The sequence below is a fragment of the Chaetomium strumarium genome (assembly GCF_033439665.1).
Source record: "Chaetomium strumarium strain CBS 333.67 chromosome Unknown B0T15scaffold_8, whole genome shotgun sequence".
Lineage (NCBI taxonomy): Eukaryota > Fungi > Ascomycota > Sordariomycetes > Sordariales > Chaetomiaceae > Chaetomium > Chaetomium strumarium.
This window is the reverse complement of record NW_026944436.1, coordinates 334,251-352,398: the sequence shown is the minus strand read 5'-3', so window position 1 is coordinate 352,398 and position 18,148 is coordinate 334,251. Positions and strand designations below refer to the sequence as shown.

General features: G+C 54.1%; 4 protein-coding genes across 4 annotated transcripts; 3 read left to right on the top strand and 1 right to left on the bottom strand.

Annotated features, from left to right (window-relative positions):
- Nucleotides 1-325: 325 nt before the first annotated feature.
- B0T15DRAFT_497375 (Ribokinase-like protein) lies at nt 326-2,738 on the top strand (the record flags this gene model as incomplete). Its single annotated transcript, XM_062867260.1, has 10 exons — nt 326-378; nt 461-642; nt 718-1,311; nt 1,471-1,630; nt 1,697-1,847; nt 1,905-1,970; nt 2,041-2,149; nt 2,208-2,226; nt 2,291-2,487; nt 2,548-2,738. The coding sequence occupies 10 exons, from the start codon at nt 326-328 to the stop codon at nt 2,736-2,738; spliced, it is 1,722 nt and encodes a 573-aa protein (XP_062717435.1).
- An 884-nt stretch (nt 2,739-3,622) lies between these two features.
- B0T15DRAFT_563064 (ATP-dependent RNA helicase dbp-2) lies at nt 3,623-6,413 on the top strand (the record flags this gene model as incomplete). The annotated part of the gene is made up of 6 exons (XM_062870603.1): nt 3,623-3,735; nt 3,872-4,995; nt 5,055-5,162; nt 5,652-5,780; nt 5,840-5,992; nt 6,054-6,413. 6 exons carry the CDS (start codon nt 3,623-3,625, stop codon nt 6,110-6,112), a joined length of 1,686 nt encoding a protein of 561 aa, XP_062717434.1. The 3' UTR covers nt 6,113-6,413.
- A 6,019-nt stretch (nt 6,414-12,432) lies between these two features.
- On the bottom strand, nt 12,433-13,149 carry B0T15DRAFT_544268 (uncharacterized protein). Its single transcript, XM_062870055.1, has one exon. It carries the CDS (start codon nt 12,937-12,939, stop codon nt 12,673-12,675), a length of 267 nt encoding a protein of 88 aa, XP_062717433.1. The 5' UTR covers nt 12,940-13,149; the 3' UTR covers nt 12,433-12,672.
- Nucleotides 13,150-14,548: 1,399 nt separating this feature from the next.
- B0T15DRAFT_319838 (uncharacterized protein) lies at nt 14,549-16,299 on the top strand. Its single transcript, XM_062864040.1, has 4 exons — nt 14,549-15,410; nt 15,486-15,666; nt 15,732-16,064; nt 16,130-16,299. The coding sequence occupies exons 1-4, from the start codon at nt 14,799-14,801 to the stop codon at nt 16,156-16,158; spliced, it is 1,155 nt and encodes a 384-aa protein (XP_062717432.1). The 5' UTR covers nt 14,549-14,798; the 3' UTR covers nt 16,159-16,299.
- Nucleotides 16,300-18,148: the final 1,849 nt, after the last annotated feature.

The window sequence follows — 18,148 nt, the reverse complement described above, 5'->3', positions numbered from 1 at the left end:
TCTGTCATCTAGCATGGATTGTTGTACAAGCATACAGTACTAGGTACTGCCGTGGAGCGGAAAGCTGATATTGGGAACTCGAGTCTTAAAAAGATATTTGAACGCTTCCATTCCTTCCATTCTTTCCATTCTATCCACCTCAACGTTATTCAAGGTCCTGGGCAACCCCACAATTCCGCTCACTTATTCCCCCGCGCTGCAGCAAGTCCTGAGTGCTTTTCACTAGCTTGGGTCAGACCACTCGAGGAGAGGCATTTCATCGCACCACCTATACTATACATGCATTGTACAAGGACATACATACCAAAACGAAATCGCGCTCAAGATGGCTCCTGCAAGAGTGTTGGTAATCGCGGGCTCAGATAGTTCAGGCGGGGCGTATGTGGTCGTTTCTTCTCATATCGCAACTGCAATACCCTGGTTGTCGTCAAGACAAAGCGCTTATACAATGCTCTCACAGCGGACTGGAAGCGGACCAAAAGGTCATTGCTGCTCACGGGTGCTACGCCATGACAGCCACGACGGCGCTCACGGCCCAGAACACGAAGGGGGTGTATGGCATCCACCTGGTGCCGCCCGAGTTTCTCAAGAAACAGATCGACGCCGTCATCGAAGACGTTGGGGTAGACGTTGTCAAGACAGGTGAGCTCCCCTTGCGTCGCTTTACTTTTTCATCAACAACTCTGCATGTGCTGACTGCCGTACCTACCAACGAAGGCATGCTCGCCTCGGCCGAGACAATTGAAGTCATTGCTCAAGCCCTCGAGCAACACAATGTCTCCACCGTCGTGCTCGACCCAGTAAATATCCACCCTCTCCCATCTCTGCCTTCCGACTCACTCGCCTACGGGGAACTCACACTTCGGTGCGCTGCGCAGGTGATGATAGCAACAACAGGCGCCCAGCTGCTGCCTCCCGAAGCCCTCCACATCCTCCGCGCCCGCCTCCTCCCGCGCGCAAACATCGTGACGCCCAACGTCCCGGAAGCTCTCCTCTTACTCTCTGACAACAGCAGCAGCAGCCATATTGCAACAACAACGCCTGCGGCTGTCAGCAACGTAGGCGATCTCGAGACCCTCGCCCGGGCGATACGCAGGCTCGGCCCGAAGTGGGTCCTGGTCAAAGGTGGGCATTGCCCATTCCGCAAGGACGGTACCGCTGCTCGGGCGGAGAACGAGAGGGAGTTGGTGGTCGATGTGTTGGTTGGAGAAGGGGATGGCGGGACAGAGGAGGCCGCGGAGGTAGTGCTCAGGGTGGAGACGGAGTACTGCGATTCAACGAATACCCACGGCACGGGGTGTTCTTTGGCTTGTAGGTTTCTCCTTCTGGTCCAACTTTACTTTCCTGCTTCCCTCCTTCCTTCCTTCCTTCCTTCCTTCCTTCCTTCCTTCCTTCCTTCCTTCCTTCCTTCCTTCCTTCCTTCCGTGGCCTGTTATTCAATAGGGGGTGGTGATGTTGACTTATCGACAGCGGCGATTGCGTCGAACTTGGCAAAGGGGATGGACATGCCTGCAGCAGTCAGAGCTGGCTGCAGATATGTTCACGTCGGCATCCGTACTGCGCCGGGGCTGGGCGGCGGCAACGGGCCGCTCAACCACTTCCACTCGGTCTATGCGCTGCCCTTTTCGCGGTATGGGAGCGCCTCCTTCCCCCCTTACCTCGCTCCCCGTGTCAGTCCTTAGCTGATGCGTCCCAGGGGCCATTTCATCGATTACCTCCTCGAACGACCAGATGTTGCGCCTGTGTGGGACAGGTTTGTTAACCACCCGTTTGTGTTGGCCATGGGAGATGGAACGCTGCCGATTGAGTCGTTCAAGGGGTACCTGATCCAGGACTATCTCTATCTTGTATGTTGGCTCCTCTTTATTTAGTCTTTGGACGGACGGCTGCTGAGTCTGGGACAGACACACTTTGCTCGAGCCAACGCACTTGCTTCGTACAAGGCCGGTACGATGAAGGATATTGCTGCTGTAAGTGCCTCCATTTCCGGCCGGCGGGACCCTGATTGAAGGACAGCCGTGCTAAAGCCGGGGTATGAAGTCCGCCGCCATCGTCACGCATATCTTCCGCGAGATGGAGCTGCACATCGGCTATTGCGCAGGTTTTGGCATCTCGAGGGAAGAAATGGAGAAAACAGAGGAGAAGGGAGGTGAGCAGACTCCCTGTCTTGGTCTCTTCCCAATAGACGACTGACGACCAGATTGCAGCATGCACGGCATACACCAGGTTTCCCACTCCCTGACCTAATTTCATCAAGCACCTGCTGCGTTACCTGCTGACTGCATGCCAGGTACGTGCTCGACATCGGCCAGTCTCAAGATTGGCTTGGGCTCCAGGTAGCCATGGCACCCTGCCTCCTCGGATACGGCGCCATCGCCAGGCAGCTGCACGCCGATCCGCGGTCCAAGAGAGAAGGCAACCTGTACTGGACGTGGATCGAAAACTACGTGGCCGACGACTACACCACGGCAGTCAAGACGGGCTCTGGTGAGTGCAGACAAGCCAAGCCAAGAGCGGTGAAGGCAGAGAGCTGATTGCCGGACAAAGAACTCCTCGAAAGACATGCGGTGCTCCAGAGCGTGCCGCGGATAGAAGAGTTGGTCAAGATCTTCATCCACGCTACAAAGGTCAGCTGCTGGGTCTACTGGTTGGATGTGCCCCTCGACGCCGGTTGGACGCTGACACGTTTGGGCCTGCAGATGGAAATTGCGTTTTGGGAGATGTACAGTGCGTCTTAGACCGGCCTCAGATAACGAGAGAAGGAATTTGGGGAACGGCGGCGTCATACATATCCCGTACTAAACTGTGAGCGGCATTTTTGTCGGGGATTCGCGGAAAGACCAATCATAGAGCAAAGGAGAACAAACGTCGTTGATGTACCATACACAAGGGACATATATGTATGTACGTACTACAGTACTACATGGAACAAGTACATATGTAGGTAAGGTACCTTATATAGTTAGAGCAAAAAGCCGTCTCATCTCATCTCTCAACGCCAGCGGTCTGTCCCGCTATCCGACTCCCGGCCGCCGTCTCGCGGTCTGCCATGGATGGTCCCAACCTGGAAGGTACTAAATCCGTACGGAGTATAATACGGTACATACGAGCAGGTACGGGTTGCCACTTGCCACCTGCCAGCTGCGACACTCCACCACCTTCGTTATCCGCGTTATCCAGACCGACCAGCTGACAGGGGACCGTGCCTGCAAAACATTTTCTGAGCCACACGCAGGCCGCCAGAGGACCCAAAAAAAAATGTCCGGAGGCGACTGCCATTTTCCCTCCCTGCTCTTCCATCCGTCTTACAAAAAGGATTTTACGCACCTCCGCCTCGTCAAAGCATTCTTCCTCCTCGTCTCCCTCAAAAAAGTCCATTTTATCGCAACGCGCGAATTCGCTCATTTGTTCGAGCAAAGTACTTCGTATCGGAATTCGAAGTCACTCGCGACGCGCGCTTGGATCAGGTTGGCATTTTTTTTTTTTTTCCCGACGGATCCATCATACCGACGCCGAAACTCAGCGCGTCTTAATCGGTTTCATCATCGACCATCTACGTCGCCAAATCCCCCCGACTCTTAGAACATTGTTGGCTCCGCTTCCACACTTCTAATCAACCAAAATGTCTTCCTACGGTGGTGGTGGCTACGGCTCCCGCGGCGGCGGCGGCGGCGGATACTCGAGCGGTTATGATCGCAACGGTGGAGGATATTCTAACGGTTACTCGTCTCATGGGTATGTTTTCAACATTTCTTGCTCCTTTGAGTCGACGCCTTCAGTCCATTCTTGATGGCGGATGGCACAGTCCTTCGAAATCCACGCCATTTTCGTGGTCCGTTTGATGGCCTAGCTGCTAACTCTTGTGTCACAGTGGATCTGGTGGCTACTCCGGTGGCGGCGGTTACGGCGGCGGCGGCGGCGGCGGCGGCTACGGCGCCGGTGGTGGCTACGGCGGAGGCTACGGAGGCGGCGGTGATCGCATGTCCAATCTGGGTGCAGGTCTGCAGAAGCAGACCTGGAACATGGATACCCTGCCCAAGTTCGAGAAATCGTTCTACCAGGAGCACCCCAGCGTCGCAGCCCGCTCGCAGGCAGAGGTCGACAAGTTCCGTCGCGATCACGCCATGACCGTCGCGGGTCGTGATGTTCCTAAACCCGTTGAGACGTTTGACGAGGCCAACTTCCCTCGCTACGTGATGGATGAGGTCAAAGCGCAGGGCTTCCCCGCTCCGACTGCCATCCAGTCTCAAGGCTGGCCGATGGCGCTTTCCGGTCGTGATGTCGTCGGTATTGCCGAGACTGGCTCCGGCAAGACGCTGACCTACTGTCTCCCAGCGATCGTTCACATCAACGCTCAACCTCTTCTCGCTCCCGGCGACGGCCCGATTGTGCTGGTCCTGGCTCCCACACGTGAGCTGGCTGTTCAGATCCAGCAAGAGATCACCAAGTTCGGGAAGTCATCTCGTATTCGCAACACTTGCGTTTACGGCGGTGTGCCCAAGGGCCCTCAGATCCGTGATCTCCAGCGCGGCGTCGAGGTGTGCATTGCCACCCCCGGCCGGTTGATCGACATGCTCGAGTCCGGCAAGACCAACCTCCGTCGCGTCACTTACTTGGTTCTCGATGAAGCGGATCGCATGCTCGACATGGGTTTCGAGCCTCAGATCCGCAAGATCATCGGCCAGATCCGGCCTGACCGTCAAACTCTCATGTGGTCGGCCACCTGGCCCAAGGAGGTCCGGAACCTGGCTTCCGACTTCCTGACTGATTTCATTCAGGTCAACATTGGTTCCATGGATCTGGCTGCGAACCATCGCATCACCCAGGTTGTCGAGGTGGTCTCGGAGAGCGAGAAGCGCGACAAGATGATCAGGCACCTCGAAAAGATTATGGAGGGCAAGGACAATCAGAACAAGATCCTCATCTTCACAGGCACCAAACGTGTGGCTGACGACATCACCCGCTTCCTTCGCCAGGACGGCTGGCCGGCGCTTTGTAGGTTTTCCCCGTCGCTGACAATTTTTGATGGCACCATTTCGCTAACACCATCGCAGCAATCCATGGTGACAAGCAACAGAACGAGCGTGACTGGGTGTTGGATCAGTTCAAGACCGGAAAGAGCCCAATTATGGTCGCCACTGACGTTGCGTCGCGTGGCATCGGTATGTGTCCCCTCCCCACCATGCCCCGAACCCTTTATGGGCAGCCTTCCAGCATCGAGGTGTGCTGTGCTTTACTCTTGTGTCTAGGGGCTTCCTTGATTGCGCGTACTTGCCTGACCTCGTGTCTGTACGGTCTTCCCGAGAGGAGTCTTGGATTCGTGACGTAGCTGAGACGCCTTTCTCACTGCTATGCCGTAAATTCTTCTCTTGTACCGTTTCTTCTGCCGCGGTACAAGCGTGGAGTAGGCATCTCTTGACCCCGATCAAGCTTGTCTCCAAGATTCCCCGAGGCCCGAAGACCTTGGATCTTTGGATCTCCCACCGGCATACTCACCGCAATGGACAGCCCACCTGCCAAGCAGAGAAGTACAGCTATAACAGGCACGAAATATACTTAGTTATCCGTGCCATACGCCGTCCGTTCATGCTGGAACGGTTGCTTGCCGCCCATGCTGCAAGCCGTTGCTAACCATTTCCTTCGTTTCAAAGATGTGCGCAACATTACTCATGTGCTCAACTATGACTACCCCAACAACTCGGAGGACTATATCCACCGCATTGGCAGAACTGGCCGTGCCGGCGCCAAAGGCACAGCCATCACCTTCTTCACCACTGACAGTAAGTTTCCGCGCTCCCATGTCTCGTCTGTCTGAGCGATTCGCTAACCACTCAACCAGATGCTAAGCAGGCCCGTGACCTCGTGGGTGTCCTCCAGGAGGCTAAGCAGCACATTGATCCACGTCTCGCCGAGATGGCTCGCTACAGTGGTGGTGGTGGAAGCGGCCGATATGGCGGCTACCGTGGCCGCGGCGGTGGTGGATTCCGTGGTGGTAAGTGTGTAACAGTCTATCTTCGGGCGCGGGGGGACATACGCTGACCGCGCTATGACAGGACGTTCAGCCGGCGCTAATGGCGCCAATGCAATGCCCGTTGGTAACCGCCGCTGGTAAAGAACCTGGACGATGAAAACGGCGACGTTTTGCGCGACGCTTTCACGTAAGCGTTGCTCGCGATTTAGATCATTTCGTGAACTGGTCTGTCGAACCAGTGGCATACGGCATTCGGACATCATGGCGTTCGGCATAGAGGGCTCTTCCTTAGAGGTTGCTTCGTGGCTCAAGTAGCCACTGCTTTTGTTGTTTGTTTTATGTCACTACTCGGCTTGGGATGAAGGCGGCCGATTCCTTCTCACGAGACGACGAGGCGTTCCTGGGCTGGCTAGAGCTCACTAAGGATCCTACCGTCTCCCAGTTCGTCAGGCGATTCTGCTCGGGCATCCATTGGTTGGTCGTCACACCCGGCGATACCTTCCTCTTGGCCGATGTCCAACTGCGGAAGCGGCTCCAGGACCTTTGACATGTCATATTGTCTTACTCTTTCCCATCATGGTCGTGATGATTCCTTATATTCACAGGTACTAGCCGTGGATTGAGGAGAAAGAGGCTCTCGTGGCTTCGGCCGAGGTGGACCAGGCTGTCACAGATATCATCCTGCTCGTTTCGTTTGGCTGATGATGACACAAGGAAGTCTTTATTATTGTAAGGTATCTAGTTTCAGGAGAAAAGCGAATGCCAGAATGATTAAAGAATGGTAGATTTCTACTTGAGGGAGTCAGGTGTTTGCCTTGCCTCACACATCGAATGTGAAGCAAGGCGTCTGGTTCCAACCCAAGACTGTCAAAATCGGCACCGCCAAAGGTGACCGTGTAGTATTTTCATCCATTCCTTGCTGTTCTCGGGTCATAGAAGGCGTCAGGCTCTCTTAGCAAACTACTTCCCATACGTTAAGACAATGTGGAATAGCTCCCTCATCTACGGAGTATTTGGGTGCTTGACTATCGTGAGCTAAGAACCCCTTTGCAGTTGCAGGAAAATCTAGGCTCTGTCATGGTGCGCTGCGGTTCCTTGCCTTCCTCTATCTGCTTCCCCTGAATTTTTTTTTTTTTTTTTCCCCCTCTTGGTATTTCGCATGAGAGATTAAGGGACACCGTGTCTGAGATTCTATCCTCATCATTACCAGGCCAAACCCAGCTTGTACGGGCCCCCCGCTTCTTCGTCTGGCTTTGGAGTCGTGGGTGGAGTTGCACATGCGGCTGGATCTTGGGGTTTTCACACAGTAGGAAGCATGTCCGCTATCGGCAGCGTCATTTGTTACAATGGGTGGGTTCAGAGTCCTTCTCGCTGGGGCAAAAGGATGATAAGACGGGCTTTCTGTGTGATGGCGCATCCGACAGCGGGGACTCTTGGGTGTTGGTGCCCAAATGCTTTGCTTTGCCGTGTGTAGATATCTGGTGAGCAAGCTGGGGAGAGCTGTCTGGTGCAGAGGCCCCAGAGTCTAGACTGCGGCTCTAACTAGCAAGTGTGAAGTGCTAGTGTACGTTTGCAGATTCTCTTGAAACGGCGTAGCATCACGATTCACCATAATGGGAACCTGGGCGAGAGTCTGGGGTAGGTGCTAGTCCGTAGTGAGGCCGGGGGGAGGGGACAGGAGCGGAACCTACTGGCGGTAGTGCGTGGAGGGAAAGCGTCCATTAGCCCGCTAGCCGGAAACTCCATAGACTGTACGTCCCCATCGGTTGTTGGCGAGGAATGAACATCCTCTTCTCAGCTCTAAACAACATCGCTGACGTGAATAGGGCTACTCCTACGTGGCGGACTATCCAGAGGTTCCGCTCATGCTTCACTAGGATTTCTTATCCAGTGGTGATCTCTCAGGAAAGCAGTCGCCCATCGGCTGAGCGGGTCGGATGCCCTCACTAACTAACCTAAAGTGGGTGACTGGCTTCTGCACGTCAAAGGGGCGAAAGGGGGGGGGGGGGTTTGATCGCGTTCTGTTGTCAGCACTCGGCCGACTAGGGTAGGTATGTACGGAGTACAATACCTAGTAACATTAATGCCTGCCGAGCTTCCGGCCAGCCTCTCCCCTCCTTTGTGGTGGAAGAAGGCCGAGCAAATGAGACCCAGATCCGAGGTGCAATTATTGTTGTGATTTTCCCGTCAGTATGGGACACCCTCGTCCCGTGATGCACCCCCCTCCCCCCTCCACTTTGACATGTGCTGGCATGCTGCAGTGCCTACTGTGGTAAGCTGAACGACAACTCACTTTCCTACTGTAGGCGGTCTCTCTCTCGGATCAGCGAGCATCCTACACAGTGAGGCGCTCATCAGTTTGTTGTCTTGGCTCGAACCACCAGGCGGTGGATCTTTCAACCTTCGTCCTACGGTATGACTCGGGCTTTCCTGGAGCAAGGATCCGCCTTCGACGCAGTGTGCGTTCGCAGTGCCAGCAAACTGACGGCAGTGAGGAACTGCGGATGGTGTCGAGGGTACTATTACAGGGCTTTTAGCTAGTGTGCCTGTCTATGCTTTACTGCCTACCTTACTACGTATCGCGACGGTTCCTTTTCACACATATCGGTGTAACTGAGCCCTCGTACGGTACTCCGCATACTCCGTACCTACCCGGAAACCGGTAGCATGGTAAGCTAGATGTTCGGGAAGCTTTAGTTGATTACTTAGACCGGCCTATTGTAACGTGCATGGGGCCCGGGAAGCTCAAGTAGGGCGCTGGGAGATGAAGTCTTGATGAATGAGCTCGACCCATTCGTCTTTTGCTGTGCTGCTCTCGTTTTCTGTCGTTGCTCGACAACTGACTTTCACTGCATCCAGCAGCATGACATTGACCGAACCATTGTAGAACGGAACAAGCCGGTCGTGACGTTCATGGCGCGACGCCATGAAGGTGGTGCCCGGAATTTGCTCCGGGTCTCAGGCTTGGGAGCCTAGGGTTGATGAGTACCCGACGCTGGCAATGATGAAGGTACCAGACATTAAAGATCCCAGGACCCGTTCGCGTGATGACACGCGCAAGATGAGATCGCACCATTTCGTGTCAATCTGCAGGGCCAACATGATGATGCAGAATAACTAGTTAGGTATGAAGTCCTTTGGCCAAGCCTCAGCTTCTTACCGCGCGGGGCGAAGGAAGCCCTTCTTTCTTCGTCCAGGAGGTTTCATGGGGCGAAAATACGTCGGCCAAATTGTTACTAGGTACCTTAGCTGTTGCTGCGAGGCCTCGGTGGCGGTCAACGATAGTCAAGCATTCACCCAGCCCGGCTGATGGTCAAATTTCGGTCAGTCTAACCAACCACTCACTGCCCGTTCAGTGTCTCAAACCCCCCTTATCAAGATCGCGACAAGCGCCTCCCGGGTTCGAGATCATTGCGTCTTCAGCCGCTTGGACGACTCCACCAGCACTGTCAGCATCGCTTGGTGCTCTGTTGTGAATCGTCGGCCGGGTCCGGGACCTTTTTGAGGGCTAGGGCAGGGGTATGGGCATGAGCTTTTCCACCAGATTGCCCCAAAATCGTCTAAGCAAGCGAGGATGGTGGGGCCATCTAGCCCGTTGCTGCCGTCCTTCGCTGGAACATGGCTGAGCCAAGCGTCATGCCCGTGCCATTGGACCCAGCATCGTGATTCCCACAGTCCAGGGTACCCTGCTAACGTAGCGGTGGTAATTTTCCCGCCCACGTCCTTTTCGTCAGCGTCTCGCAGCACCCAAGAAGAAGTGCTGCACACCCAGAGGTGAGATACACCCTCTCGGCCAAAGGGGGCGGGCTTCGCATGTCAGTGCAGGGCTTCGGTGCAGTCCCAGACCAGAGCGGGCAACCATTCGGCGAACATATATTCGATACGCGGAAATTTATACGTTATGTAATGTAACCATAAGGTTACCTAGCGATATCTTGCCGCGGTTGCCTTGTCAGTTCGACGGCGGAAACTATTCCGTGTTACAAAGACGAGGTCCCCTCCTTCATACAATCTCACCCAAACGATCGGGCTTTGAATTCAGAAAGGTGCATTTTGTTGTTCGAGTCACGTGCAGTTCCGCTGCTGCGTCTGCGAGGTCGCACAACTGGTTGTTGATTCACCAAACTGGTCTTGCCTTGCTCGTTTTGCCATCGACAAGTTGGCGGAAAGCTAGCCGGAAAAGTACCGACCATCCTAGAGTTGCGGGGTTACGTGGGAAAGTGGTGGCTGGGCAGTAGCCATTTCTAGAAATATTGAAATATCGTATTGACAGCATATGGTAATTATGCGGAACGAGTAACTTACAGATTCGGTGCCTGGAATTCAGGATATTCGCTGTGATTCTGTACGTACATACAGACGATTCAGACCGGCTTCCCCAATCTGGGTTAGCCGGAGCGCCGGCATTGTCTCCACGTCCATGACTGGACTGAACGGTATTGTATATACATATCCTTACGCATACAGTCCCACTGTTCCGATAAGGGTTCCAACCTCATCCCTCTCCTGTGGTATCTCTTCACTTCCGGACAACCTATAACGTTATCCAATAGCTTCATGTGAACCCGAAAGAAAAATCCGCCGTTTCCACGCTCATCATTGGTCCCGGGATGTGCGGTATTAACTTAGCATATGAGGTTGGTACCTTGGCAACACGGGTCTGCTCACCGCAACATGGTCTGTCACGCGCAACTCAAGATTATCCGGACATGATTGCCCTGAGCGAAGACAATAGGCATTCCCCTTCGGTAAGTCGGCGTTGGGTCAAGCCGGTCATCGGCCTTCCTGCAAGATGGCCCCGCTCTCTCTTGTCGCAGCGGGGGTAAGCGGATACCCAGGCTGCTCCAGATCGGGGTATCAGCGGTCCCAGCCCATCTCGAGAACTTCAATTTAATGTTCCTGTCTCCTCCCTCGAGAGCTTTGCCTTCGGTAGCACAGCATCTTGGTTCCCGAAGCAAGGTTTCGCAAAAAGCACGGGTTCCCGCACCTAACCCCGTTAGCGAGGGCCACTAGGCTGTTCAACACGTGGCAGGCTCGCTGCGACGTTGATCGGTGATACACGGATGGGTGACCATCACCACACATACTTCGTACCGGCAAGATTACCTGCGTACTCGAGCTCTCCGAGGGGCCAGCTTCTTGCAGGTCTCTGTACGTACGGCTGCTGCTTACTAAGACGGCTATCTTTCGTTGTGCTACATCTGGCGCATGTGAGCATCCATGTATCATTTGTGGTTAAGAGCGATGGATTTTCCCGTATTAGTACTACGACTGTACTGTATGTACTTACTGTACGAGCGCGTGCGGCATGACTGAAATGACGTTCAGTAGCGTGGGCACTGTGTGCCTGCGAACTGGTACGCGATTTTAGTGTATCCGAACCTTCGGGTCATCCATCGGTAGAGGCAAAAAAGCTGAAGACTCGGCAGGCAAATCGCTCGATCTCTTGGCAAGAACTAAACAACTGCTCAGCTGCTTGGTTGTCTTTGTCGAGGCGGCAAGGAGTCCTGCGGTATGCCCAGCTGGTGTGAGACCTTTCAGAAGACTTTAGTTAATGGTACTAATGCTCTTTCCCGGGTCTCCGTTGCTTGGGGCCAGCGTCCTGCATTGCATCACTATGGCAGAGTGAGAAGCTCACTGCTAACCTAGTTATTCGGCTGCCTGATAAGAACACTGACGATGCACTTCAAGGAACAGAAGTGGTACTGGAACGCTAGTAGGCGATGGAGCCCTGCTTATTACTGTGGTAGGGAGCCCTGCTTAGTGCGACTATACTTCGATTTAAGCTCGCGACGGCGCCCAACTTCGCAACACCGTCTGTTCCATCCAGCCCCAGCCCGGCCCAAGCATCCCAGATTTTTAATCAGGACCCCAAGCCCCCCGTGCCAACGCCCATGTTAGTCTCGCCGCGTCGCGGAGTCCTCAAACTTTAATTCAACCGTGCCTATTGTCTACCTCGTGCCGATGGCATATTGTAATAACTATTGCTTCTACCGATCTCACCATAATGCTGGCAGTGGCAACCGCGGTCTCGATTCGGAAACTTAGGTATCTATTACTTCCGTCGAAACTACCTACTAAATGGCCTCCCCCCAGGCCGGAGAACGAGATCCGGTTCCCTCGGCTGTAGTGTAGGAAGGGATTGACAAGGCGGTGTCGATGACTTCTGATGAGAGCTTTAGACTCAAAGCGAAGTTCATGCCGAGCCTGCTAGCATTTATTAGCGAGCAGCGCGAAATCCAAAATTACCTGGTACACGTGTACGGACAGTTACCGCATGATGAAAAATAAGAGGCAAGCGGAGCGATATCCCAAAATGTTATTTTTACCCGTGGGGCTGGACCAATCTCTTGATGCCCGGATCCTTGGGATTTCCTCACCCACATCTTCGCATCTTTGAGACCCTGGTCGAAGGCTCAGATCATCACACAGTGCGATCCCACCAGATTCCTAGGGTCGATCGCCAAACTCGACTTACACAGTACACTAGGGAAAAGCCGTCTCCCCCAGGATTTGTATCGATCTCATCAGCCGAGGCTTCTTCCCTTGAGCTTGCATTCGGTGGTTTGCATTCAAATCATAGACACAGTATGTTTCGCCAGGGTGTGATCGCTGTTGTAGTGTATCCATGCGTCGCTGCTCGACTGCTATCTTGCACTCGCATCTTGATACTGCACTCAAGACATAGGAGTTCTTGAACTCTAGGTACCCTGCTGAGGCGCCTTTCGAAGTTGTCCACCGTCGAGGACTCCACAGAATGCAAGCATCCTGCCATTATTAGTGTACACTCGGTCACGGTACTGTATTGCGTATTTTCGGAATCTCAGGTCACTGGCAGTCTGCTGCCGCCTCCACCCCTCGCCACTCACGCCCGCCTTTCGCTTGCCGCCACTCGGGGACTTTTTCACCATGAAGAGAAGGAGCAGCGCAAGCGCAAGCGCAGGCCAGGATAAAATAACTCCCGTCATTATCAGATACCCAGGAAGCTGTTTCCTCTCTCGAGCTTTTCTGCGTACAGTAACGATCTGTGTCAGGGAGACTTACAGTAGGATACTCAGTGGGAAGAGTGAAAGAACGTCACGGTACGAGGCGCCATATGTGTTGGAAATGGCACACACCTCCGCATCAGGTCACAACCGCGAATTTGCACGAGTCATTACTATTAACACACAGGAAGCGCAGCGGTGGGGACTTGGGCAGGGGCGGGTCAACTCGCACTACGAGTACCCTGCTCCGGGTCCGCGCTTGTTGATTCCTTCACCCATCCAAGTCGGTACCGAACAACACAGCATCTATCGGAACCCTACCTCAGTTCTGTTTTTTGGGCGGTCCGTAGACTTTGAATTAATTGCATGGTCTTAAACGAACATTGAAAGTGACAAACACAAAAACAGTGATTGGTGCCAATCGACATCTTGATGTGTGTTTAATGCCCTGTACGGGGGCCAGGCTATATGCGCCATGTGCAGCATGCAAAAGCGTGGCCATGGTATCGGATCTTCAGGTTCTGCTTTAAAACAAACATTGAGCTGAGCGATCAGTTGCATTGTCCCCGGCCATTCACTGTGCAGGAACGACGGTTTCTTGGTACAATACATACCTTCTTACACTTTGGGATGCGGATGATACAGATTGTGTATTTTACAACCCACCGGTGAAATTTGAAAGGTACCTTACCTTATTTTGACAGAGCAGCGAGTGATGATTTACCCTCGCATTCGCTCGAAGTTTTGAGCCTTGCTCGAGTTGAGTTACAATGCGCGATTATACCATTGTGTCACTTATAAATTGCAGACCAGAAACTGAAAGAAGTCCTATATAAAGGAGGCTCAGTGAGCCGACTAGCAGGTGTTTTAGGCATCGAATGAAATCTTCCAAGTTTCAGTAATCGCACCGGTCTGTATGCAGGACCACCACACAGCACAGAGCGTCGAGGGGAAGATAAGAATATTCAGTTTGATACAGTACATACACCCCCCTGCCAGTACAGTGTTACGTAAGATATTGTACAGTACGTATCTGTCCTGCACAGAGCATCTGGCTCCACTCACTGGTGGGGATTGCGACAGCAGGCACCTTCAAGCTGGACCTTGCGGTGCGGAGAGAACCCAGAGCGTCAACTTGACCCCATCCACCATCTCTCAATCCCTTCCACCCCCCACCTCCCTTATAAAGCCACACTCATACCCGCACTAAACTCAATTTTTCGCTTGACCGAACCACCCACGGCTCCTTTAACATCCTCACACGCGCTGCTACAGCGCATAAAAATCACGAGTCCCAAACTCGAGTGCCGTGGTTGCCAGCCATTGTGCGCCTCGATTTGACCGATTTCCCGGTTCTCGGGAACTAGTTCACCTCGCTGCGGCTCTGGTGCGTGAGGGTCACCTTAGCGTGCCCACATCGCACGCTAATTCGCTTTGGCGCGGATTTTAGCAGCAACCCAAGACCAAGCCGGGGCTTGCTGATTCGGCTTCACGACCTGGCTAATTTAATCGGCCTCCCACCCCACAATAAGCTCGTCCATCAACCGAACTTTATACTCGGGAGAGGGCGTTCCAAAGCAACGGGCCGGCTTTTCATCCTATCTGCAAACCGACCCCTGGCGCTTTAAGGTTCGGTTGACGGGTGCCCTGGCTTCATCCACCACGGCGCCGTATACTTCGCCTAGTCCATTGCACTCGGCGGCAGATCCAAGATACACCCCGTCACCGAGAACGATTGGCGTTTCGCCCGACTTCTTGAGGCAGTTGAGAAAGAATCCGTGCAGTGGCACAAACAACATCTCGTGATCACCAAGCCATCTCAGTCACTCGCTGATTCTTCCATGGACCGCGGCGCCCCGGAATACTCGCAGTCAGGTTTGCCCTCGCCACATCCCAGCAGCGTCGACGACACCCAGTCTAAGGCGTCGCCCATAGATCCAGCGACTGCTGCGCCATACGCCGCCCAGCAAGAGCCTCGGTCAGCCGCCTACTCTAACTCGGCCACTCCGACGTCAGATTACAGCGTGTATCCGCCCACGTCACGGTCTGGCGCGTTTCCAGAGATGCAGCGCCAGTACCCGCCTGCTCCCAACCCCAACGGCGGCAGTGCAGGTATGCCGCAGACTCCCACAAGTCCGTCCATGCCTTTGGGAGATGGGCGCAGCCATCAGAACCCCCAGCAGCAACAGGCCAATTCTGACAGCCATGTGCCTATAGATCCATCCATGGCAGCGCCGAGTCCGACTTACACCACGCATGGCCAGTACTCGCCATATGCTCCGCCCCCTCACCCAGACATGGGCCACGGCTATCAGCAGCATGGAGCTCCAGGCTTGTATGCCCAGCCTCGTCCAGACTGGGCCGGCTACAGCCAGCAGGCCCCGGGGCATATCACCCCGACTCAGCACGTATTCCACCACCAGCCTCCAGCATCACAGGTGAGAACCAATCAGGTGAGTTTGGCCGCGGCTTGTTCTCCTTTTCAGCCTCCCTTATTGGTAGGCAGCCCTTGCTAACCGCCTCTTTAGGTCTATAGCTTTGTTCCCATTCCTGGCGCGCAGCAGCACAAAAGGCCCAGAAGACGCTATGAGGAGATCGAGCGTATGTATCGGTGTGGCTGGCAGGGGTGTGAAAAGGCCTACGGCACTTTGAACCATCTCAATGCCCATGTGACAATGCAGGGTCATGGACAGAAGCGGACTCCTGAAGGTATGCTACTGATGCCGCCTTTGCTTCAGCGATAACTCCATGCTAACTCCGTCTGTCACCTCCAGAGTTCAAAGAAATTCGCAGACAGTGGAAAGCACGTAAGAAGGAACAAGAGGCGGCTAATAAGGCTGCTGAGGAGGAACGCCAGCGGCAGGCGGCGGCGGCCGCTGCTGCTGCTCAGAATGGCGGCCCCGACCAGCAAGCTGCTGCGGATACCGCTCAACCCCCGACGACATACGCGGCCTCCGGGACTGTTCAGTTGCCCCCGATCGGATACCAGGCCCGATACCCTAACCAATCCGCCCCCGGCATGCAACAGCCGCTGCCCGAGTACAACTACTCGAACTACTCCCCGACGTCGCCGTACGGGCAATCCAACCAGCAAATGTACAACCAACGTGAGTCTTGACTTCGTACTCAGCCAACTCGCATTGGGAGTTCGGCTTGCTAACTTTGAGCCTAGATAACGGTGGACCTGGCGGCAATCATTAATTCCATACCCATTGGATCTTTTCTAGAACCCCGCCACCTGCTCGGGGACGCATCAAGCAAGCATTTGGACAACATCACTTTTTACTGTCAACTTTCCACGTTTTCTCTTCCTGCCTTCTCCAGGTTATGAGCGTTCGGGGCCCTGGTTTCTCAATTGCAGCAAGAAGCCAAGCCACATCTTTCGTTTCTGGAACGAGCGACTGGGTTTTAGTTGCAGCATACAGGCAAAGTTAACCCCACTTTTTTATCAATTCTTTTTCGTCAAAATTGCATGGTTCCGGCATGGAAAGGCCTGCATTTTTCTTTCACCGCGGGGATTTTGCAGCATGGGCTTTGGGCGGCGGTTATACCCCAAAAGAGGAAGAGGTGTTATGTAGCATCATTGGGGGGGAAGGGGACTTTGGGCGATCGAGGCTGTGGGAGCATTTGATGAGCTGGCGGACGTGGAATGGTGGGGTCTCTTCTTGGTGGCCTTGAGGACCCCTCGACATTCTCCTGTTTCCCGCTATTCATGTTTGTTTCTTACCTCAAACGCCCTTCTCTTATGACACGGTAACGGCAAAGGCGGTGATGGGCGTTTAGGACTATCTGAGTCGCATCGTACGCAATGCAGCACCTTGCGCGTGACCCGCGGGGGTGGTGGCGCTACGGTGATAATCTCCCTTCCAGATACTTGAACTTCCATGATTGTTGGATGAGAAACCTACCGAGAATTACTATACAGGGCTTCCCCAACGGACGCTGGCAGGACGCACTGTTGTCCATGCTACGTCACTAGAAACCACATTGAGACTCGGCGGAGGAAATGCCGCTGAAATTACCTGCTTTCTGTGTTCTCGCAGCCGCACCAGTGTCCGGGAAGACGTTTCCGACAGCGATCTATCTATGTCTAAGTGAAGAGAGGGTGACACAAAAAGGTACCTAGTCAAACAATACAGGTTTTGTTCCGCACCTCTCCTCAGTTATTGGTTACATAGATATATATGTGGCTGGCATATGGCTAGCTGCAGTTAAGTCCATGATGGTTCAGCGGGACTCGACTTGAGGATGGGCGAGAGATACTACTGTCAATACTCGCTTACTCCCATCGTTCGGTTCCGCGGCCATGGGACTGGAAGTTAGCGGCTACGCCTCCCTTTTTTGCGGGTCGGCAAACCCGATTGTCTGGTAAACTAGTAGGTGAGGGTAAGGTTTTAGATCCCGTCTGTGTACACTTAACCTTCGTCGACGTTGGATGCACACCAACGTGGGGGGAAAGGCGGGTCCGGGGAGATATTGTACAAGTGTGTACGCAAAGCCAGGTTACGGTGCATGTACAGCGCAGGCTGTACAATACATACGAAATGCGAGTCATGCTTACGGCAGTGTTGCTTTGCGTCGAAAGTTTCGCCCTGTTTCTGCATGGGCACTTACCCTGTCTTGCGTTAGCTTTGTGTAACCACACTCCTGGCGGAGGGGAAACGGCGGCGCGGCGCGGCGAAGCAGCGAGACAAGCCGAAGCAACTTGAAACGGACCTTGGCCGGGCTTTCGTCTGTCACGCAGGCTTGTGCTACAATCGACTGAAGTCAAGGGGCGCTGGGCCGGACTCGGGTGGCAGAATGCGGCAGCATTGTTAGAGGTGCACAAACGGGAACCCGACTCGGACCGAGTCTCGTATGCATGCACATCGCCCCGGCCAACGACGGCTATCACAGCCGATCTATTCATTCTACATATCGTTGCTGACAATTCAGAATGGAACACTTAGGGCCGACCGCGGCACGGAAAGAGCCCACAGGATTCGTCGGTAAGACAGACCATGAGTTCGACAATATCTCTCGGGATCTGCACGCTCAAGCAACCCTAGAAGTCGGACGACAAACCAACCACTGCAAGGCGGACAACCTTACTAGTTGCTTGAGGTTCCCGACTTACCCTTGTCTGCTGACCTGCCCTCTCCCGAGGCGCATCGGCAGCGCACTAACGTTAGCTAGTGTACATGTACCTCTC

Bases quoted from the DNA above. Each gene is read 5' to 3' on its own strand.
- B0T15DRAFT_319838 (XM_062864040.1), top strand. From the start codon at position 14,799: ATGGACCGCGGCGCCCCGGAATACTCGCAGTCAGGTTTGCCCTCGCCA. The intron at 15,411-15,485 runs GTGAGTTTGGCC...CCGCCTCTTTAG, and splicing joins CACAGGTGAGAACCAATCAG to GTCTATAGCTTTGTTCCCAT. The intron at 16,065-16,129 runs GTGAGTCTTGAC...CTTTGAGCCTAG, and splicing joins CCAGCAAATGTACAACCAAC to ATAACGGTGGACCTGGCGGC.
- B0T15DRAFT_544268 (XM_062870055.1), bottom strand. From the start codon at position 12,939: ATGACGGGAGTTATTTTATCCTGGCCTGCGCTTGCGCTTGCGCTGCTC.